We start from the raw sequence: 24,731 nt of genomic DNA on the forward strand, positions 1-24,731 counted from the left end.
GAGGCCTATTCTTTCCCGGGCCTCCACGGGATTTATTATTACTATTATTACTATTATTATTGTTACTACTACTACTACTATATTATTATATTACTATTATTATCATCATATTGTGTTGGAGTGTTACTCTATTATTTTATCTGTTAGTGTAAACAATGAGTTGTTTGGGATATGAACTTTGTCATTCAACAGGGTTTTCTTTTCTGCTTTGCTTTTCTGTGTGTGGTAATCTTCTTGTAAGGTTAGGAGGTGTTTTTATTGCTGATTTTAACTATTTTCATGCCGTATTCTCTAGGGGTTGGTTTGTGATTGTTCTCTTCGGTGTTCTGCTCATGCAGAGCGATTCATCCCATACTTCCAGGCTCTCATGCGTTCCTTGTACCTGACATCAAATGTTCTGCCTGCAATCTACACATCGGATAAAAAAAAGTTATAATTCCGATTTGTTTGCCTCGGAGGGGAGTTCTCCAATGTTATTACTTTCGATCCCCCATACTATCCCCGGGGTGGTTGGAGGGGGGAGGAGGACAACTTTGAAATCTTCAATAGGAACCCCGCTTTTTATTGCAAATTACGATCCTACGGCAAAATATACGTAAGTTGTGTTTGACATTTTTTCCTTTCGCCACAGATGGTGCTGTAATCTGAGGAATAGAAACGGGTACGCTATAGTAATTTACGACATCCCAGTCAATGGCCCTTTAATATCCGATGGCACGTGGACCCCACCTCCAAGCTGCGAGGATAGAACAGACCAGTATTTCATAATTTCTAATTAGAAACCCTATTTGCAACGTTGTATTCCTCCGACATATCGAACAGGGGACCACCCGATGAGCCACTGTGCCACGTTTTAACCACGTTTTCTGAGCAGCATGCTTTGCGTTTTGAGCGCTCAAGAAGCATATATAGTCTCATTTATATTTAGAAGTTCGTCAGTATAGCAGAAGTCGCTACCAAAAACAAATTGTTCCTAAGTGATTTTCCATAGTAACTGTTGGTTCCACAAATATATTTACGACAAAAAATGGTTCATTTAACATAGGGTTTTTTCGCTGCCCTCGTCCTTTTTCTTTCCTCTTAACGTACAATTGTGATCTACAGGAAGGTGATTACGTGAGTATCTTGACCTGAACAACGCAGTTCATTTCAAGTCGATGTATGACATGTTCCACGCGTGCATCAGATTGCTGCCTTCAATATTTCGCAAAAATTTCAAGACGCACAATAACATTCTTGGCCAATAATATTACGGAAAGGGACAAATATCTTTTTCTATTTCACTGGTGCTCACAAAGAGAAAATTCAACAAAATTTTGTCAGTGGAACGGTGCACCTTCAGAACTGCAATCGATATCTCGTGAAGAGAGGAACACCGCCATCTAGCACAAGGCAATGTCCGCAGTGAACACGTCCGCTAAAATAATTGGGAAATGGACTTAGTAAGAGGCCAGGCCGAAGCGTCGTAAAAGCAGATTTTCACCTGTCTCGCTACGTCAACAAAGCATAACGTGGCTGAAACTGCGCAGACGCCTGTTTCATGTTTAACACGCTCCTAGGCTATTTTTGCGAGTAGTGTACTGCGTGCGTTGACATGTGCAGAGCCAGTTAAGGGCCAAGCAGAGAGGGACGGCGAAAGAAGTGCATACAGGGACCTACCATAGTTAGTGGCGAAAACTGACAGGAGTGGAAGTATAAGAGGGACACGGGAGTTTGAGGGAACGATGAAATGACATATTGCTTGCGTGGAAAAACGTTCTCTAACTAGCCCTGACAAGCTATACTGTTATACTTTCTTTTCATGAGACCCTGAATGCGGTTCAAACAGAATATCGTTGACATTCTTAAGTTGCCGGATGTATTGGTGCATATCGCCGTCTTCCTTGCACTACACCCGACAACTCAAAAATGTCAGCAAATCGCCGGGGTAGCCTCACGAATTATTGCTTTTCTCCCGTTTACAGTGTTACACTGAAGCGCCGAAGAAACTGGTATAGGAATCCGTACTCAAATACAGAGATACGGAAACAGTCAGAATACGGCGCTGCGGTCTGCAACGCCTATATAAGACAAGTGTCTGATGCAGTTGTTAGATCGGTTACTGCTGCTACAATGCAGGTCATCAAGATTTAAGTGAGTTTGGTTGGTTCAAATGGCTCTGAGCACTATGGGACTCAACATCTGAGGTCATCAGTCCCCTAGAACTTAGAACTACTTAAACCTAACTAACCTAAGGACATCACACACATCCATGCCCCAGGCAGGATTCGAACCTGCGACCGTAGCAGTCACGCGGTTCCGGACTGAAGTGCCTAGAACCGCACGGCCACCGCGGCCGGCTAAGTGAGTTTGGATGTGGTGTTATGGTCGACGCACGAGCGATGGGACACAGCATATCCGAGGTAGTGAGGATTTTCTCGAACGATCATTTCACGAGTGTACCGTGAATGTCAGGAATCCGGTAAAACATCAACGTGCAACGTGTTGTTCAGAAGAGATCTCCACCCTCTCGTACTCTTGCGGATTTATGGGCAGCTCTGTAGGACTCATGGTGTCAATTTCCTCCAGCATTACTTCAGACATTATTCGAGTTCATGTCACGTCGTGTTGCGGCACTTCTGCGTGTTCAAGGGGACGCTATACGATATCAGTCAGGTGTACCAGTTGCTTTGGCTCTTCCGTGTATAAACGGAGACCAAGGCACGTGGATCGCATTTTATTTAACCAAGGTTTAGATAAAATTCTGAGCTGAATGAACTGTAGTCAAAATAGTGACGGTATTTTGTGTTACGCTTTCGGGCAATGAGGATTTTCTAGGCAAAAGATGACAGTGGATGAAAACAACGCAGTAACGGAATGTGCAGATTCCACGCCAGGAGTACTTGCTTCGAGTAGCCTCCAACAGTATGTCGCATGTGCTCGTAATTAGCGGAGCAATTATCAGTGCGATGAAGGAATGCGGAGATGAATTGTCATCTAACCGGCAGGTCTCGCAATAAAACTTTTTTCTGTGACGGTTTTAAATAACCCGGTGAGGGAAAGACATAGTGAAACAGCAGGAATTTTATACTCTTGTAGAGCAGATCCCTTACACTTCAAATTCGGCAACCTCTTTACTTTCTCAGGAAAGAAGAGTCCTTTAGTTTTCAAGTTTTTGGCTTGATTAGTCTTGTGGCGAATAGACATGATAAAAAAAGGAATGATGCGTGGAGGTGCAACAATTGTAAAAGCTGGATGCAAGGTAATGTAAAAGGAATTTACGAAATCATTTATAGAAAGTCTGTGAAAGGAAAAAAAGAGTCTCCAAAACTGGAATAATGCCGTAATTAATCTACTTCATGCGAAAGGTGACAGTAAAATAAAAATACCATTGCAGACCTTTCCTTCCCGTACTGAACAACATATACTCTGAGTAATGTTACACATAATTGAAATATCACATGATTCTGATCAACCAAATCGAACAGGTGTCTTTAAAAGTGAATGCAGCATAATAAACTATCCCAAGTCGTGAATTAAATTTTAGAGCGGAGCACTGATTATGGATGATCACTTTTTCTAGGGCTTCGAGATTTGTGGAGCTATGCGAGGGCTGCCTTCGAGATGCCTACACAGTCGGAAGGAGACTTAGTTGCACGGGTTGTGACTGCGGCAGGAAAGACGAGCTGCACAACATTCATTTTCGACCGAATAAATTACAATTATTTCGTAAATGTAATTTATTTAACTGCGCCGTGCTAGTTATACTGAGCAGTTTCTATACTTAACTAGCTGATAACCCGGCACTGCTCGGGCATTAGTTATGCCAAATTTCTATTAGTAACGAAAACAAAAACAGAAGTGTTTGTAGCGTAATATGGAGAAAAAAAAAATTCATTTCCATGTGTTCATGAAATTACGAAATATTTAGATAAGCTGTTCACATTTCGTCTTTTAGACGCTGCGTACGTTTTTTGCGTACACGTACATGTCTTTTAAAAATAGTTGTGCTAGAAGTATTGGGTCTACAATTGTAATTAAATAGTAAATTTTACATTTTTACACCATTTACAAACAAAGGTCACTGCTCCATAGGTTGTAGCAGTGTCAATAGACTCGTGGAGGCTGACAAGAAATTTAATCCAGGTAAACGGTTTGTTGATAGTCTCAAGACCTCATCGAGTACTGTGTTGCCGATCGCACGGACTGAAGGCGATGCAAGCAAAGCAAAGGGAGATATTAATGCCGCGCACGTATCAAGCACGTGGAGACAATACAGGCGAGCGGCTGAATAGCAAATGATGTAGGATTCCAGTACAGGAGCGTGTGAAGTCAATGGGTACTCCTTGCCGTTCTTTTTGCGAAGAATCAGCTAATGTTTAAGTTATATAGTGACGATATCTCGTGACTACATTGGCTCCATCGTCCATTAGGGCACTGAACTGTCCTTAACTGCAGTTTGTTGTTTCCTTTCTCTCGGGTAATACTACTAGCGCAAAATTTACTTTCATCTGCCACTAAATTCTTTATTTAAATTCCTTGCCGTCCATTTCATCGAAATTGATTACGTTGATCAATAGTTTCGATCTGCACACGAGATGACCCACACACACCACTCCTGTGAGTTCAGTGCGTCACACAGTAAGCAGTCACAGTCGTGATATTCCTGGCTGTGGCAGCCAGTATTTTATCTTGCTAGAAGCTCGCCTCGATGCAGCTTGATACACGTGATGTAGCATATGGTACAAAAATGGAGTGAGGTACAAGCAGCAGATGGTACAGTATGTATCATTCCCGTGGGAGAGTCCGCCAATTGTACTGAACTTCCTTCTGATTGGTCGGCCCATTCGGGTGTCAGGCGCCATAATTTCTCTTATTAATTATTTATATACTTTTCACTGTCGACGCACAAGTCACCGAAGTGGCGTCAACTCAAAAGACTTGCACCTGATGATCGGTCTGCCCGACGGGAGGCCCTAGCCACATGACATTCCAAAGGTTCAAATGACTCTGAGCACTATGCGGCTTAACTTCTGAGGTCATCAGTCGCCTAGAACCTAGAACTAATTAAACCTAACTAACCTAAGGACACCACACACATCCATTCCCGAGGCAGGATTCAAACCTGCGACCGTAGCGGTCGCTCGGCTCCAGACTGTAGCGTCTAGAACCGCACGACCACTCCGGCCGGCCATGACATTTCATTTCATTGTCTTTAACTCAGTTTTCAGTATGACAATCTCTCATGGTTTCCATACGAGTCTACCGTATCTGTTTATTAAATGTCATTAGTTATGAGAAACATAAGTGTAACGATATTGCAACCGAAGTGCTTCGGACACCTTCGGGTCGCGCTGGCACGCCTGAGAGACGAAGTACTTTGGCTGCGCTAGTCAGACTGTTCTACATCTACTTCTACGTTGATACTCCGCAAGCCACCCAACGGTGTGTGGCGGAGGGCACTTTACGTGCCACTGTCATTACCTCCCTTTCCTGTTCCAGTCGCGTATGGTTCGCGGGAAGAACGACTGTCTGAAAGCCTCCGTGCGCGCTCTAATCTCTCTAATTTTACATTCGTGATCTCCTCGGGAAGTATAAGTAGGGGGAAGCAATATATTCGATACCTCATCCAGAAACGCACCCTCTCGAAACCTGGCGAGCAAGCTACACCGCGATGCAGAGCGCCTCTCTTGCAGAGTCTGCCACTTGAGTTTATTAAACATCTCCGTAACACTATCACGGTTACCAAATAACCCAGTGACGAAACGCGCCGCTCTTCTTTGGATCTTCTCTATCTCCTCCGTCAACCCGACCTGGTACGGATCCCACACTGATGAGCAATACTCAAGTATAGGTCGAACGAGTGTTTTGTAAGCCACCTCCTTTGTTGATGGACTACATTTTCTAAGCACTCTCCCAATGAATCTCAACCTGGTACCCGCCTTACCAACAATTAGTTTTATATGATCATTCCACTTCAAATCGTTCCGTACGCATACTCCCAGATATTTTACAGAAGTAACTGCTACCAGTGTTTGTTCCGCTATCATATAATCATACAATAAAGGATCCTTCTTTCTATGTATTCGCAATACATTACATTTGTCTATGTTAAGGGACAGTTGCCACTCCCTGCACCAAGTGCCTATCCGCTGCAGATCTTCCTGCATTTCGCTACAATTTTCTAATGCTGCAACTTCTCTGTATACTACAGCATCATCCGCGAAAAGCCGCATGGAACTTCCGACACTATCTACTAAGTCATTTATATATATTGTGAAAAGCAATGGTCCCATAACACTCCCCTGTGGCACGCCAGAGGTTACTTTAACGTCTGTAGACGTCTCTCCATTGATAACTACATGCTGTGTTCTGTTTGCTAAAAACTCTTCAATCCAGCCACACAGCTGGTCTGATATTCCGTAGGCTCTTACTTTGTTTATCAGGCGACAGTGCGGAACTGTATCGAACGCCTTCCGGAAGTCAAGAAAAATAGCATCTACCTGGGAGCCTGTATCTAATATTTTCTGGGTCTCATGAACAAATAAGGCGAGTTGGGTCTCACACGATCGCTGTTTCCGGAATCCATGTTCATTCCTACATAGTAGATTCTGGGTTTCCAGAAATGACATGATACGCGAGCAAAAAACATGTTCTAAAATTCTACAAGAGATCGACGTAAGAGATATAGGTCTATAGTTTTGCGCATCTGCTCGACGACCCTTCTTGAAGACTGGGACTATCTGTGCTCTTTTCCAATCATTTGGAACCCTCCGTTCCTCTAGAGACTTGCGGTACACGGCTGTTAGAAGGGGGGCAAGTTCTTTCGCGTACTCTGTGTAGAATCGAATTGGTATCCCGTCAGGTCCAGTGGACTTTCCTCTGTTGAGTGATTCCAGTTGCTTTTCTATTCCTTGGACACTTATTTCGATGTCAGCCATTTTTTCGTTTGTGCGAGGATTTAGAGAAGGAACTGCAGTGCGGTCTTCCTCTGTGAAACAGCTTTGGAAAAAGGTGTTTAGTATTTCAGCTTTACGCGTGTCATCCTCTGTTTCAATGCCATCATCATCCCGTAGTGTCTGGATATGCTGTTTCGAGCCACTTACTGATTTAACGTAAGACCAGAACTTCCTAGGATTTTCTGTCAAGTCGGTACATAGAATTTTACTTTCGAATTCAATGAACGCTTCACGCATAGCCCTCCTTACGCTAACTTTGACATCGTTTAGCTTCAGTTTGTCTGAGAGGTTTTGGCTGCGTTTAAACTTGGAGTGGAGCTCTCTTTGCTTTCGCAGTAGTTTCCTAACTTTGTTGTTGTACCACGGTGGGTTTTTCCCGTCCCTCACAGTTTTACTCGGCACGTACCTGTCTAAAACGGATTTTACGATTGCCTTGAACTTTTTCCATAAACACTCAACATTGTCAGTGTCGGAACAGAAATTTTCGTTTTGATCTGTTAGGTAGTCTGAAATCTGCCTTCTATTACTCTTGCTAAACAGATAAACCTTCCTCCCTTTTTTTATATTCCTATTAACTTCCATATTCAGGGATGCTGCAACGGCCTTATGATCACTGATTCCCTGTTCTGTACATACAGATTCGAAATGTTCGGGTCTGTTTGTTATCAGTAGGTCCAAGATGTTATCTCCACGAGTCGGTTCTCTGTTTAATTGCTCGAGGTAATTTTCGGATAGTGCACTCAGTATAATGTCACTCGATGCTCTGTCCCTACCACCCGTCCTAAACATCTGAGTGTGCCAGTCTATATCTGGTAAATTGAAATCTCCACCTAAGACTATAACATGCTGAGAAAATTTATGTGAAATGTATTCCAAATTTTCTCTCAGTTGTTCTGCCACTAATGCTGCTGAGTCAGGAGGTCGGTAAAAGGAGCCAATTATTAACCTAGTTCGGTTGTTTAGTGTAACCTCCACCCATAATAATTCACAGGAACTATCCACTTCTATTTCACTACAGGATAAACTACTACTAACAGCGATGAACACTCCACCACCGGTTGCATGCAATCTATCCTTTCTAAACACCGTGTGTACCTTTGTAAAAATTTCGGCAGAATTTATCTCTGGCTTAAGCCAGCTTTCTGTACCTATAACGATTTCAGCTTCGGTGCTTTCTATCAGCGCTTGAAGTTCCGGTACTTTACCAACGCAGCTTCGACAGTTGACAATTACAATACCGATTGCTGCTTGGTGTTCTCCAGAGCCGGACGTGTATCTCCGTTTCGGGCGGACATGTCGTACTCTATAGCGGAAGTTGTCAGAAAAGTTACCGTACTATTAAGAAAACTATGTCGAGTGTTGTAGAAAACAGTGTAAAAAGTGATATTTTAGTATATAAACAGGATACATTAATGGGACCCCTACCATCATTGTCAGTGCTGCAGAGACTAACCTGGACAAGTGGTGTATTAAAAAAAAACAGGTTCAAGTTCGAGATGAGATTATACCAGGCTCGGCCCAAGAAGATCTCACGACAGAAAAGCTGTCTTCTGAGCTGGGGACACAACTTTAGAAGACGACAGGTTGGTGGACAGAACGGCTAGGGACTCTCATTCAATCTCTACAGATCTCTCCAGCTTCCAGATCTGACTTCCAACACGACAATGTATAATTTTATAATATGTTCAATTCGTGTAGGCCCATATGGTGTACAGACCGAAACTGGTAATCATTGTAATGGACTGCGGTGATCTAAAAGTAATTTAATTTCCATGATTAGACTGATGATGGTTTCATTGACATTGAGTTTCTTCTTAGACTATGATCCTCTTTCGATAGGTAGAAGTATGGAAACATCGTGAGAAATGCTTGCTTGGACATAAATGCAGATGCTAGCAAAGCCTGCAGTTTGCGCTTTTGTACTTGACCACGAACGGCGCATGTGGAATGAACTGAACACGTTCCAGGTGTCAGTCGTGGTCAGAATCGTTCTCTGTGTAGTCGTGGAAGCACTATGTCGAAGCCAAGTGACTTCCAACGTGGGCGAATTGTTGATACTTCCGCAACCAAGATAGCTGAAGTGTTCGGTGTTCCAACAGACTTCTAAGGTTTATATCACGTAGCGGGAAAGAGGAACAAAATTCGCCAAGACACAACATAGACGAAACCGTGTGTTGAATGATTGTGACAGACGGTCGTTGAACAGGACTGTGACGAAAATGAAGCAGACGACTACTGCAAAACTCAACCCAGAACTGAATATCGCACTCGCGAAATCTGTCAGCACCAAAACATTATGACGGGAGCTCCAGAAGGTGGGAATTGCGGAGTGAGGTAGAACTGCAGAACCACTCATCAGTGATCCAAATGTTCGTAACAGGAAAACGTCGTGCCGGAACCATAAAACCTGGACTATGTAGCAATGGAAGAAAGTAATTTGGTCGGATGAGTCTTGTTACACACTCTTTCTGGCCGAGTTGGGTTCCACGAGCGAAACATGACGAGGGCTCGTGATCATTAGGGCAGCGTAATCGGGGTACTCCATGGGTCCCATACGTACCCTGCAAGGTAGCATTATTGCCAGGTATTACGTGATCCATCCCATTGTACAACGTTTGTTCCCAATGACGACACTGTGAACAGGGGTTCTGTAGCCTAGGAACACAAACACCTCGCATCGTCCAGGACTGGTTTTGTAAGCACGAAGATGAATTTTCATATCTCCTCTGGCCACCACAGTCGGCGATATCAATTAGTGTTACTGAGCCTCTGTGGTCTGTTTTGGAGAGAGGGGAGCATTACCTGTATCCACCTCCATCGTCGTTACCTGAGCGTGCCACTATTTTGCTCGAGGAAAGGTATACGTTTTCCTTGAAAACCGGACAGAACGTTTCTTTATCCATTCCGAGACGTCTGGAAGCTGTTTTGAATGCCAATAGTTTTGCTACACCGTTCTGGGCTTGACAATGTGTGTTGTTTTTGGTGTTTGCATATATTTGTCCACCACATGTATTTGTGTGTGGCGTAGCGTGCACCTAAGTACATATCCTGAGCAGCCAGAATGCGGTCTTTGGATTTAATACCAACCTGCAGTTATTTACAGCGTTCTCAATCCCACTTAGGCGGAGAAGCTGGAGTAACAGGTATATCGGCTTTGTGTGAATCAGTCTCCGCAAGCACCAGGCAAGCGATTTCGATCATGAATCCGAGTTACTAACGAACGGGCTACGGATGTGAATTTTGTGTAATAGTTTGTATATCAAGATATGCAATATTTTATAACGAGGTTAGATAGCCTATACTGTTCGAGTTGGTAATTTACAAATGGTTCAAATGGCTCAAATGGCTCTTTTTTTTTTTGGTGGGGTTTAAGGGCGCTCAACTACGGAGGTCATTAGCGCCCGGTCACAAGTGTTAGACCACATGGAATCTAGTAAAACTCAAGGGGAGGGGGACACGAGAAAGTCCGTACAAAGATGCAGATAAAATAAGGAAAAAAGTTAGATGTCTTTGGACAAGCCAGTCAAAGTTATAAAACGCAGAACACGAGCAGCTGCTCGAGCGTCATCAGCTAAAATATCCGGTAAAGTAGATGGCAGGGACAGGACAACACGAGATTGACTAAAGCGGGGACACGACAATAAAACATGGCGCACTGTTAATGCTTGACCACAAGGGGCACTGCGGGGCTGGGTCACCGGAAAGCAGAGAGCGGTGGCTAAACCGGCAATGCCCAATCCGCAACCTGGTCAGAAGGACATCTTCTCGCTGAGACGGTCGGGAGGAGGTCGTCCAAGCAGTTGGGAGCGGTTTTACTGCCCGGAGCTTGTTTCCTTGGAGGGATGACCAAGCATCCCACCACAACGACACAAGCCTCTTACAAACAACCCCACGAACGTCAGATGACGGGACACAATGGGAGGCTGGCCGAGGCAGGAGGACTGCAGCCTTGGCTGCAGCATCAGCAGCCTCATTCCCAGGCACTCCTACATGTCCGGGAACCCACAGAAAGCTGACAGAACCACCATTATCAGCGAAAGAATGGAGGGACTGCTGTATCCGTTGAATCAAGGGCTGGACCGGATGGGGAGCTCCAAGGCTCTGAAGAGCACTGAGTGAGTCAGAGCAAAGTACATACGATGAATGGCGGTGGCGGCGGGCATACTGAACGGCCTGATGGAGAGCAAAAAGCTCGACCGTAAAGCTCGAACATTGGTCGAGGAGTATTTAAAGGTGGCGGCCCCGACGACAAAGGCACAGCCGACACCATCGTCAGTTTTGGAGCCATCGGTGTAAATAAAGGTGTGACCGGCAAGTCGAGCACGAAGTTCGACAAACCGTGAGCAATACACTGCAGCCGGAGTACCCTCCTTCGGGAGGGAGCTGAGGTCGAGATAAATATGAACCGGAGCCTGGAGCCAAGGTGGTGTCGGGCTCTCACCCTCTCTGAAGGTGGTAGGGAGGGCTAAATCCAATTGTCGAAGCAGGCGACGGAAGCGGACTCCAGGTGCAGCAGGGCAGACACATACAACCCGTACTGACGGTCGAGAGAATCGGCAAAGAAGGACTGATAAGAGGGGTGGTCAGGCATTGACAACAACCGGCAGGCATACCGACACAGCAGTACGTCGCGTCGGTAGGTCAATGGTAATTCGGCAGCTTCAGCATAAAGACTCTCGACGGGACTAGTGTAGAAGGCTCTGGTCGCAAGACGTAACCCCCGATGGTGGATGGAGTTGAGACGGCGTAAGAGGGATGGCCGAGCAGACGAGTAGACGAAGCTCCCATAATCCAGCTTCGATCGGACTATGGACCGATACAAGCAAAGCAGGACAGTGCGATTCACTCCCCAAGATGAACCACTAAGAACTCGGAGGACATTAAGGGAACATGTACAACGGGCCACCAAATAAGAGACGTGCGGAGACCAACAAAGTTTCCTGTCCAATGTGAGCCCTAGAAACCTAGTTGTTTCCACGAATGGGAGAACAACGGGACCGAGATGTAAGGATGGCGGAAGGAACGCTTTATATCGCCAAAAGTTGATACAAACCGTCTTCTCTTCAGAGAACCGGAAGCCATTTGCCACGCTCCATGAGTATAGCCTGTCAAGACAACGCTGAAGGCAGCACTCCAGGAGGCATGTTCTTCGGGCACTGCAGTAGATCGCAAAGTCATCGACAAAAAGAGAGCCTGAGACGTTAGGTGGAATGCAATCCATAATTGGATTGATCACGATGGCAAAAAGGGCTACGCTCAAGACGGAGCCCTGAGGCACTCCATTCTCCTGGAGGAAGACGTCGGACAATACGGAACCCACACGTACCCTAAACTTTCGATTCGTTAAAAAGGAATCAATAAAAAGGGGCAGGCGACCGCATAGGCCCCACCTGTGCATAGTGCGGAGGATACCTCCTCTCCAGCAGGTATCATAAGCCTTCTCCAAATCGAAGAACACGGCTACCGTTTGGCGCCTTCGCAAAAAGTTGTTCATGATGAATGTCGACAAGGTCACAAGGTGGTCAACAGCGGAGCGGCGGCGACGAAAGCCGCATTGGACATTGGTAAGTAGCCGTCAAGATTCGAGAATCCAGATTAACCGAGCATTAACCATGCGCTCCATCACCTTACAGACACAGCTTGTGAGAGAAATGGGGCGGTAACTAGAAGGAAGGTGTCTATCCTTCCCGGGTTTGGGTATAGGAACAACGCATCGGGGCCTGACCTTCGGTCCAGACGTGATTGTAGGTACGAAGAAGGAAGCTTTTGCCCGCCAGAGAAAGATGTGCCAGCATCTGAACGTGAATGGCATCTGGCCCCGGAGCAGAGGACCAGGACAGTGCAAGCGCATGTTCGAGGTCCCGCATAGTAAAGGGGGCATTATAAGTTTCCAGATTCAGCGAGTGGAAGGAAGGTCGCCGAGCCTCTTCTGCCTCTTTCCTGGGAAGGAAGGCAGGGTGGTAATGGGCGGAGCTTGAAACCTCCGCGAAAAAGCGGCCGAAGGCGTTGGAGACAGCCACAGGATCAACAAGGACCTCATTACCTGAGGTCAGGTAAGATACCGAGGAGTGGGCCTTAATGCCCGACAGCCGGCGCAGGCCACCCCAAACGACAGAAGAGGGAGTAAAACTGTTAAAGGAGCTGGTGAAAGAGGCCCAACAAGCTTTTTTGCTGTCTTTGATGACTCTACGGCATTGCGCTCGGAGTCGTTTGTATCCAATACAATTCGCCAACGTAGGATGGCGGCGAAAGGTGCGTAAAGCACGTCGTCGAGCACGGATAGCGTCTCTACAAGCCTCATTCCACCAGAGGACGGAAACGCGACTTGAAGAAGAGGTAGTACGAGGAATGGAACGTTCGGCAGCATTGATGATAACAGCCGTGAGGTATTCGACCTGACTGTCACAACTGAGAAAATCGTGGTCCAGAAAGGTCGCCAGAGAGGAGTAAAGTTCCCAGTCAACTTTCGGTGTGTTCCAGCTTGAAGGACATGGGGATGGGGTGTGGTGCAGGAGACGAACGACACAGGGGAAGTGGTCGCTCGAATAGGTGTCAGAAAGGACATACCACTCGAACCGACGGGCAAGAGTGGTAGAACAGATCGAAAGGTCCAAGTGGGAGTAGGTATGAGTAGAGTCCGAGAGGAAAGTCGGGGCGCCAGTATTGAGGCAGACAAGATTGAGATGGTTGAAGACATCCGATAAGAGGGAGCCTCGTTGACAGGTTGCAGGAGAGCCCCAAAGAGGATGATGGGCATTGAAGTCGACAAACAATAAAAACGGCGGAGGAAGCTGAACAATCAGGTGCATCATGTCAGCCCGACTAACAGCAGATGACTGGAGTGTAGATGGTACGAACTGAAAAAGTAAAAGCAGAAAGAGTAATGCGGACAGCTATTGCTTGGAGTGGGGCAGTCAATGGGATGGAATGGTAATAGATATCGTCCCGAACGAGCAACATGACACCACCATGAGCTGGGATACCGTCCACAGGGGTGAGGTCATACCGCTCTGAGGTATAGTGGGTAAAGGCAATACGGTCAGTTGGGCGCAACTTAGTTTCCTGGAGACCAAGGACAAGCGGACAGTGCAGGTGGAGGAGCAGTTGTAATTCCTTCTGATTAGATCGAATACGTCTTATGTTCCAATGTAACAAGGCCATCGCTAGTAAAAGAAAAAAAAAGGGGGGGGAACGAGATGGGGGAAGAGCTGGTCACCTCGACGGCCGCGGAGGGCCAGGTTTCGAGGGAACAACGCTACAACCGGCGGGAGACGGATCCTGTTCCATCGAGTCGTCGCCAGCTACGGCCGCTGTCCCCGGTTGCGTAGGAGGGGCAGCATCATTTGCCAACGAGAGGCCAGCTGAGCGCCTGGCAGCAGAGCGTCCCGGCGAAACCGAGGATGGCCGGGAGCAGCAACTCACGGATGGAGCGTCTGACGAAACGCGCCGGGGTGGAGAGGGGGATAGAGACTTCTTCTTGGAGGCCTTCTTGGAAGTCCGAGGAGGAACAGGGATGGTGGGCTGGACCCGAAGAAGGTTCTCACGGGCGGGGTCCGTTTTGGAACGCCGGAACTCGGAAGCCGGGGTCCGGAACGTTTTGCCGATGGACGCCTGAGAAAAGGATCGCTTATCAGGCGGCGGGGGGGGGGGAGGAGGAGGAAGGGTGGCCCCTGGGGCAGAGGGGGCGGGGGCCATGGGGTAGGAGGATTTGGAAGGGAGGAATTTGGGAGGTGGAGGTATAGACCCCGGATGGGGGAAGGAGGTGGAGGGGGGACAGGATAGGGGTGAGGATACTGTGGAAGGAGAGGACACGACTGAGGCAAACGAAGTGGTCAACGTCACGGGGTGGAGGCGGTCATACTTGGTCCTGGCCTCAGAATAAGAGAGACGATCCAAAGTTTTCAGTTCTTGAATCTTCTTCTCCTTCTGATACGTGGGGCAGTCTAAGGATCAAGGAGAGTGGATGCCAGGACAATTAACGCACCGAGGTGGTGGGGTGCATGTATGTTCCTCACGAAGAGGACGTCCACAATCCCCAAAAAGGGGCTCAGCCTCACACCATGACGACATGTGCCCAAAGCGCAAACACCGAAAGCAGCACATAGGAGGCGGGACGTAAGGTCGCACGTCACACCGGTAGCACATCTCCTTTACCTTCTCCGGGAGAATGTCCCCCTCGAAGGCGAGGATAAAGGCCCCGGTGTCGATGCGACGATCTTTGGGGCCGCGCTGGACTCGCCGGACGAAATGCACGCCTCGGCGTTCCAGGTTGGCCCTGAGCTCCTCATCAGATTGCAGCAGGAGGTCCCGATGAAAAATAACCCCCTGCATCCTATTCAGTGCCAGATGCAGGACAATGGACAGTGGGATGTCCCCTAGTCGGTCGCACGCCTGGAGCGCCGCCGACTGTGTGGCAGAGGTGGTCTTTATAAGAACGGACCCCGAACGCATTTTGCTGAGAGCCTCGATTTCCCCAAAGATGTCCTCGATGTGCTGAACAAAGAACATGGGCTTGGAGGTGGCAAACGCCCCCCCCCCCCCCCCATCGGCCCGAGAACAGACCAAATAGCGGGGGAAGTACTTCGCCCCAAGCTGGCGGGCCTGTCCTTCCTCCCAGGGAGTGGCCAAGGGGGAAAGGGCAGGAGAACCAGAGACAGTACTTTTCTTTTTGAAAGACTCGGCCGCAGAGCGACCTGATACATGTTGACGTTTCATCTGCGAAACGTCCGCCCCGATACCACCCACTCCGACCAGGTGCTCTCCCCATGGGCGCCACCCAGCCTCAGCAAGGGCCACCTGGCATGATGACCGTTGCCGGGAGTCATGATGCCCCAAGGAGACGGGCATCTACTCCTTGGCCGACGTGGGGAGGGTGCAGCTCAGGTATCGGCAGTACGATCCCAGTGTTGTCAGGGGGCTACAACCTAGTGGGTACATGACGACCCCACCACAACGGGCTGGCTAACGTGCTGGATTTCGGGTGCCATGGAAAGTCCATCACGATCGTAGGTGCAGATGGGGACGCACTATGGGCGTAACTTTTACAACCCATCCGGCGTTTAGGCCCAATTTGATGAATAGTGGGTATGGTTACAACGCCGTTACAATGCTGAGTGCAAAGGTCTTAGTGCACGGAGGACCAGTGATACACCACGTAAGGTGTCCTTCCCCAAAAGGCTCGTACTTATGTAGAATTTTGAAAAATGGAGGTCAAACCCCAGGGGGGACCATTACATGGAAAGCCGAAACGGTTGAAACTCCTTTTAGTCGCCTCTTACGACAGGCAGGAGTACCTCGGGCCTATTCTTACCCCGGACCCGCAGGGGGGCTCAAATGGCTCTGAGCACTATGGGACTTATCATCTGAGGTCATCAGTCCCCTAGAACGAAGAACTACTTAAACTTAACTAACCTAAGCACATCACACACATCCATGCCCGAGGCAGGATTCGAACCTGCGACCATAGAGGTTGCGCGGTTCCAAACTGTAGCGCCTAGAAGCGTTCGGCCATCCCGGCCGGCGGTAATTTAAATTAATATCGTTTCATAGCTGCACCGAGTAAATTAGCTTACGTCAAACGTCCACTAATCGCCATTCGTAAAGGTTACTGCAGTTGATCATTATGTTGACGCAGAATTTGCATCTTTGTATCGGATTCTGACGTTATTTACGCCGACAACGATTTATCTTATGAAAATTTAGCAATTTGAAGGGTTTCGTGGGACAGCTTCACGTCTGTCCTAATTTCACTGTTAATATTCCCAAATTTATTCCTTTCATTTGAACCCAATATGACAATTTTTCCGTTTACTATGTTCAGACTATTCTTCTAATCTGATTTACTGTCTTCTTTCTTGATTCTTCAGTGACTGTTAATCACACCATTCACATTTCTTTCTGGTTACTAAGTTGTTAATTATCCATTCTTTTGTTTTGAACCGATTGCCACGTCTACAAATCGTTACAGGAAAAAGGTAAAACTCGTGACCGGCCTACTGACCACTGTAGGTAGAGTGCAGCTTTTCTTTGGAATGGCACTAGGAGGGGGAGGGTAGACGACCCATCGTTTTGGTTGCCTTTTACCACCAGGACAGATCACGGGTACTCATTTGATAGCTGGCTAAGAGCGTACCCAATACTGAACCCAGGACCTCCACAGTCGAAGTCTAGTGCTCTCCTCGCTAGACCACGACGGCCTCTTACTGTTGCAGGAATAAAATAATTTGATTTGACAACCATTTCAGTTACAAAAACCAATTAATATCCCCAGCTTAGTTGTGTGGCTCGGTGGTAAAGTGGGTAAGTATCTGACTACAAATACAAAATATTGTGATTCAATGAACAGTCTGTCCTAGGAATTTTGCTGGCGCTTCACCTCAGGTCATGATATGTACTTGTAAAAAGTACCGTACCGAAGAATGGATTCAAGTCCACTATAAAGTAAGGGTCCATGCATGCATGCCTAATAGGATTATTTCTAATGCAGCACTGCGGCCTTAAAACCAATCTTGAGGGCAAATTTACCTTTAAAACTTTCGTAATTTAGAATGAGCGAGCAACGGCAGCATGTCTCTCTCTCTCTCTCTCTCTCTCTCTCTCTCTCTCTCTCTCTATTACCCTTGCATTCTGCACCAGTACACCCAAATTGGTTTGTAGAATCTATGAGACTGGAGTTACACCATCAGACTTTCGCAAAACCCCTAAAGGTATCAAGGACAGATAACGGCGAAAACTATCGCAGAATCTGGTTAACGAATCATGCATTCAAGCTGCTGACAATAATGACACAGAATGGAAAAGAAAATTGCGAATCTGTTAGATGAGAAACAGTTTGGCCTTAGGAAAGATAAATGCACCACACAGACAGTTCTGGCGTTGCGATTGGTAATGGAAGGAAGACAGAAGAAAAATCAAGATACGTACGGTTAGTATGTTCGAGATTCTTAGAAAAATAAGAGTGAAAGACGGGTAACACACAATATGAATAAAAACCATACGGAAAAACAAGAAAGAAAGAAAAAAAAGAATAAGAAGCAAGTGTTCGGGTTAAAAACTGTAGGACAGGAATGCAGTCTTTCGCCACCACTTTTCAATCTATCGATCAATCTAAGAAGCAGTGTCGGAAACAAAAGAAAAAGTCAGAGATGGGAGTTAATTTTATGATGGAAAGGTATCAACGAAAAGATTCTATGCGATACCTGTCCTCAGGCAAAGTTAAGAAAAATTATTGTAGGATGTGCTGAATGGAATTACCAGTCTAATGAGTACAGAAAATAGTTTGAAATTATATCGAGGAAAGAATAAAATAAAGAGAAGTAACAGAAATAGGACCGGCGATAGACTAACAGGAAAACTGGCGACCAAAAAGTGTATCAAATAAAGGAATTCTGCTGTCTTAGAAGCTAAATAAAGTATGGCGGACGAAGCGAGGAGGTCAGAAGACAGATTAACGCAGGCGATAAGGGCATTGCCCGCATCTCGTGGTCGTGCGGTAGCGTTCTCGCTTCCCACGCCCGGGTTCCCGGGTTCGATTCCCGGCGGGGTCAGGGATTTTCTCCGCCTCGTGATGGCTGGGTGTTGTGTGATGTCCTTAGGTTAGTTAGGTTTAAGTAGTTCTAAGTTCTAGGGGACTGATGACCACAGATGTTAAGTCCCATTGTGCTCAGAGCAATTTTTTAAATCTAGGCGGTATGTGGTGCAATAGAAGGATGTTGAGAATTAGGTAGACTGGTAAGATAGAGAATGAAGAGATTCGCTACAGAACAGGAGAAGAAAGTAACATTTGGTTAACAACGACAAGAAAAGATAGGATGACAAAATAGGCGTTAAGACAGTAGAGTTTAACAATTGTAGTGGAAGATACTTTGGAATATATCCGACAAAAAACTGAGGACATGGCGTGCAAGTGCTACCGTAACGTGAGATGAACAGGTTGGACACAAGATCCGCATCAAACCTGTCTGAACACAGGTGACAAAAGACAAAAAATGGCTCTGAGCACTATGGGACTTAAAATCTGTGGTCATCAGTCCCCTATAACTTAGAACTACTTAAACCTAACTAACCTAAGGACACCACACACACCCATGCCCGAGGCAGGATTCGAACCTGCGACCGTAGCAGTCGCGCGGTTCCTGACTGAGCGCCTAGAACCGCTAGACCACCGCGGCCGACGACAAAAGACACTCTTCACCTATTCCCACATCATTGCTTTCTCACTTTATGCCATTTCTCTATTTCTACGTGCGATAACCTCTATCTCTTACCGATACATACTCATACATTCTACGAACCTGTTTTAAATGTATGCCCTTAGATGCCACTTCTATGTACTGTTTCGGCAGACCTCTATCCTGTTCCTATAAATACCAACAACCGCGTTATACTAAGAAGGCTCACTTTCTTCTCGCCTGATCCGTCTGTAACCTACCTATAGTGTGTCCAAAATAAAAGCGCCAACGCTCAGCAACAAACAAGTTGTGATTTTACAGTTTCCCACACGCCTGATCTACAATCACATAACGGTCGTGGTTATTATTTTGTCGCCGCTTCGTTTGTTGCTGATTGCTTTCAGCTACTTCGAGTTTATTTTCCTCGTTCTTCCAGTTTTTCGAGTAACGAATGCTGGATTACGCGTCTATAGTTAAAGCTTATATCTGCTGTGGTTCATTTGACTCGTGAAATTATCCTTAAACAATTCCAGAGCTCCAGTATTCCTACAAAAATTAGTATTCAGAAGTTGATAATGTGGTGGCTCAATGGCGATATCTCTAAATCCAAGCGTAACCGCAAGCTGTCGTTTTAACTCCGGAACTAATTGCATGCATTTTGCAGGAAATTAAAGATAGTCTGAGTACAAATTAACTGCCATATGTACAGATGTACTACCTAAAGTAACAGGCGAAAATTTGTGCGGAACCGGGACTCGAACCAAGATTTCCCGCGAGCTGTCGCGACTTAGGTCATCCGAGGTCGTACATCTCTATCTATTACAATAAATCTGAATTTCATTATCTGAAAACCGTTGTTTTGTCATCAAATACGAAAATGAACTGTCCGGCAGCTTTCGCAACAGAATGGCGATAAACGTACTAAATCCTTGCACATGAAACCCTATCGCGATACATGTGTTCAGGCATTACTTCGAACTGAGAGAGAAGGTTAGGTATTGCGAGTATTTTCTTAGAAAGACTGTGGATGGCGAATTGTGCCTGCTACTGTATTTTATACGTGATGAAACAGGGTTTCACCTTTGCACCCATGTGAATGGACAGACTAATCGACCCTGAGGTCACTGAAAAGCCACACATTGTACACCAGATCTTCTTCACGATTTAAAGAAAGAAAATTAGAGTTGCTGCGCGGTTTCTGGCATGTGAATTATCGGCCCAATATGTTTTACAACTACTGTCGATACAGAGGTGCATCTTCAAATTTTCAAGTATTTCTACTCTCTATTAAAGGAAAATTAAAGGCAGTACTGAGTTTTCCAGCAAGGTGCAGCTACACTCGTCTACAGCTGTGTTAAATTCGCGAAGAGTTCACAGGAGACTGTCCATTTAGTAAAGGTGTGTAGCCGCCTTTCACCAAGCATGTCTGCTTGCGCTTTCAACTGCAGGAACATTAAATATACTCAAACTGTACGCAAGTAATCCTAAGGCTGTAAAGTAACTAGAAGAAAACATTGGCCAGAGTGTTGGAACAATGCTGCTTTTATCTTGGACGTAGTGTATTACGGAAATCTGAGTAGTTAGAATGTGTCGTCAGCTTACCTGAACGCGAAAGGCCCCACTTCGTTGACACGCAGCTTCTCTGCATTCCCGGCTTCGAACTCGACCGCGTTGCTGTAGTTGAAGATGTAGACTCGCACCAGCGGCTGCACCGGGGGATCCACCCACCACTGGAACGTCTGCGTGTCGTTCCGGATCACGAGATTCTGCGCAGACACACGGAACGAATACCTGTCAGACACGTTTCCAGAGATCACCTAATGATCGTTTGAATATTAGACGTGGTAAATTTAATAGACAATAAGGACCCCTATACTCCGACTTTAAATACTTACATGTGCAAGCATAGGAGGAGGAGATTAGTGTTTAACGTCCCGTCGACAACGAGGTCATTAGAGACGGAGCGCAAGCTCAGGGTGAGGGAAGGATGGGGAAGGAAATCGGCCGTGCCCTTTCAAAGGAACCATCCCGGCATTTGCCTGAAGCGATTTAGGGAAATCACGGAAAACCTAAATCAGGATGGCCGGAGACGGGATTGAACCGTCGTTCTCCCGAATGCGCATGTGCAAGCATATTTCACTAAATTGCACATTGCTGAGTAAAACTCGCGGACGAGATGGATAAAGTATACATTAGCAGCCGGGTGCGGTGGTCTAGCGGTTCTAGGCGCGCAGTCCGGAACCGCGCGACTGCTAAGGTCGCAGTTTCGAATCCTGCCTCGGGCATGGATGTGTGTGATGTCCTTAGGTTAGTTAGGTTTAAGTAGTTCTAAGTCTAGGGGACTGATGACCACAGATGTTAAGTCCCACAGCGCTCAGAGCCATTTGAACCATTTTTTGAAACATTAGCAACTCGGTGGAAAGGAATGAAGTGCGGTCTCCCTGTTGTGTACAGGAAACTGGACGCCACGCGGGCCAAATGGGCTATAGCGACGCCACAGGAGGTGGCTGAGGATCAGGAAACGGCAGTGTGTGTCAATCAGCGAGACGTTGCGATGCACTGTGGTGGTGGTCTTCATTGCAACATGACCCGGAAGCAACATTTGAATGCTCTCGCAGGGGGAAGACTCATCGGAAAACTGGAAGAATGACGAAGTGTGGTGAGTGTAACCCTAGAGTTTGGTACTGCTTACACCATTGTTTCACTTGCTTGGGGAGCGTTCCGAAACACAGGTACTGCTGCCAGAAGGAGAGGAGATTGTTGTCGAAGGTCAACTGCACCAGCTGATGACCAATACGTTGTGCAAAAAGCAAGAAAGGACCCACGTCAAAAAGCGAGTGCAGTTGCAGCGACATTTAACAGGACTGCAAGGAACGAAGTCACACTTTCCACAGTGACAGGGTATGGGGGTGATCTTGTTGCCCGGCGACCAGTACGTTATCATTCATTGACGCCCACACATCGGCGTCACGGTTTGCGATCTTGACAAGCGGATAGGGAGTGATCCAACTAAGGGTGGGTCGCATGTTTTTCTCGGATTAGAGCAGGTTCAGTCTGACAAGACATTCTGGATGTACCCTCGTACGGAGAGAGGTGGGACAACGTCATGCATCCAGGAACATTGTCGAACATGATCCTTTTGATGGTCCAGGGGTTATGTTGTGGAGAAGCATAATGTTGCATGGGCTTACCGACGTGTAAATCTTGCTGACGATAGTGATCACACGTCCTATTAAAAACCACGTCCCGCCTTTTATAATGCCTTGGGTACCACCATAAATTGTGGTTCAAAATGGCTCTGAGCACTATGCGACTTAACTCCGACCGACAGTTGTGGTTCTTTCAATGTCGTTATTGTCTTAGGATAAAAGTGTCATTTCTGTTCCTAATACACGGACAGTGGTGATATTGGTACGGTCTCCGAACTGCAGCATTCGTGACGCTGGGATCGCTGCTACCTGCCGTCAAGTCGAAACTTTCGAGACACCAGCGCCACTGCCCACAAAGTGTCCAACAAACAAAGCCGTCGCAGGCCGTGTATCCTGCGTGTTTACCCTTGTTTTTCTACAAGGTTTTGGCAAGTATGAAACCAGAATCTCTGTGCATATCTGCCTCTTTTCTGAAGCAGAAATAAATGATAATTTTGTCTGTGTGCTCTGTACGTCATTCTGTTGAACAAAGAGGCTGAAAAAGATTTGAAGCTCGTCGTATGATATTTACGGAAATTATCAGCTGTTATTCTGTCCAGTATTGTAAGCACGAATTTTTCCTACCAGACCACTGGAGCATCGCACAAATATTTGTCTATTGCCCCAAGACGTCTCTTTACGTTTCACAAGCTTTGGAATAACTTTGCAGTTCCAGACCATTTCATTAAACATTTTTCATAGAGATATCGATTATTTACAGCTGCAAACTTTGATCCCTCAATGCTCTGCCAAACTCTGGGCGTTCAGTATAATGCTCTATTTCTCCATTTGTCTTCTTCACCGTATTACGCAGCTGTGCAGTTACTCTTGAGTAGACTTTCCATAAACTCCCTAAATCTCTCAGGTTTTCTTCCCTTACTTCTGAATTCAGTGCCTATAAGCACTAACTTTTAGTAAACTTCTTCCATTCCTCCTGTACTCAGGCCATTCACTGACATTTCGCATTTGCTTCTCTCGCACTGTGTTGAAAGAAGAATGTTAAATAAATACATTTACACACGTAATTCAGGAGTATAACCGCTGTCCTCAGGAATGTGACCACAAAATCTCTCGTTGCTGCGTGTTGATAACTGGTAACAAATGAGGCGGCGCTGAATAGAATCTAACGCCAAAGAAATGTATGGCTCAATTTAGCTAACAAAGGATCGATGGCAGGAAAGTCCTGTGGCATCAAGGAATGGTCAATGTGGTAATGGGGGGAAGTGTGAGCGGAAGAAATTTTAGTTGGGAAATCACGGTTTGGGTACAACAAACAGTTTCAAGTTTATGTTGGTTGCACTATTAATAAAAGTGTAACGTTTCTCATGTTTACTTTTGTGAACCGAAACTGGAGGAAAGTGAACCGCTATTCCTTGTAACTCGTGTATCCATATTGTTGTCCTGAACAATGCAAGGGCTGTAACTACGAAAAAACAATCTGATAAGGTGAGTCGTCCAAATTTAACTTGTGTAGTGGTATTTTTAATTAACTTTCCGAAAGTGATTAGGAAAGAAACATTAAACAAATTTTTCAGTATAGGTACTATAATGCGTGACGTCACAATACGTGACATGCATAGTCCAACACAAAAGCTAAGAGAGAAAAAATATTACATGAAGTACCAACTGAATCTTGAAGGAACAAATAACCAAAATCTTTCTACAAAAATGCCCGGTAAATTTACTTACTCAGAACTAACTGTTAAAATTTCTAAACACTGAATAACACACATGTGAATACAACACTGCCCCGTGAGAATACTGACAAGAATTGTAATCCTAACTGAACTTTACGTATACTGAATCTAATAATTTTGAAAAGTGACACCCAACTATGAATGATTTCACTGTGCCTTACTGTACTGTAACTGCCCGTACTAATTTTTTTGTGAAATTACCTGTGACAACAGATACTTAATACAGCCCGAAGTGATGAACATAAAATATGAAGCGCAACAGAAAGCAAGCTAAATACAAGGAAAGTCTAGCGTAAGTGCAATGCAAGTCGTGCAACTACTGCAAGGAGTTCATGTCTGAGCTTCAGCCACTGTGTTCAGCGAAGTGCGATGCAGCGACACACACAATCATAAAATACGAAATTCTTTCGGGAGGAGACGATGGTGAAACGAACTTCCTACATGCCTGAAGGAAAACTAATCTTTAAACAACTGCATTACAGAAAAACGCATTGCCTGACTATTATAGTCATCTTTGCAAAACTGATTTTTGTAAGAAACATTTCTCCGATACGAAACTAACCACTGAAAATGATAATAGAGTGCAGGTTATATGAATAGAAAACTTTACTTATTCTCGTTTGGAAAATGAACTGACTAACCCAAACTAGTACAGAAAAATGGCATTCAAAACTTTTCGTTAATGAAACACGTAACTACGCGCAAGCAAGGAGTGCAGAAAAAACATTATCTGATAAT

General features: G+C 45.9%; 1 protein-coding gene across 1 annotated transcript in view; it reads right to left on the reverse strand.

The window, feature by feature from the left end:
* The window catches only part of LOC124711310 (lysosome membrane protein 2-like), a 430,303-nt gene that overhangs the window by 121,485 nt on the left and 284,087 nt on the right, over positions 1-24,731 (reverse strand). Inside the window, exon 3 of the mRNA XM_047241326.1 lies at positions 20,711-20,874. Coding sequence (XP_047097282.1) covers positions 20,711-20,874 — 164 coding nt within the window. The remainder of the gene's footprint in view (positions 1-20,710; positions 20,875-24,731) is intronic.

Source organism: Schistocerca piceifrons, chromosome 8, assembly GCF_021461385.2.
Source record: "Schistocerca piceifrons isolate TAMUIC-IGC-003096 chromosome 8, iqSchPice1.1, whole genome shotgun sequence".
Lineage (NCBI taxonomy): Eukaryota > Metazoa > Arthropoda > Insecta > Orthoptera > Acrididae > Schistocerca > Schistocerca piceifrons.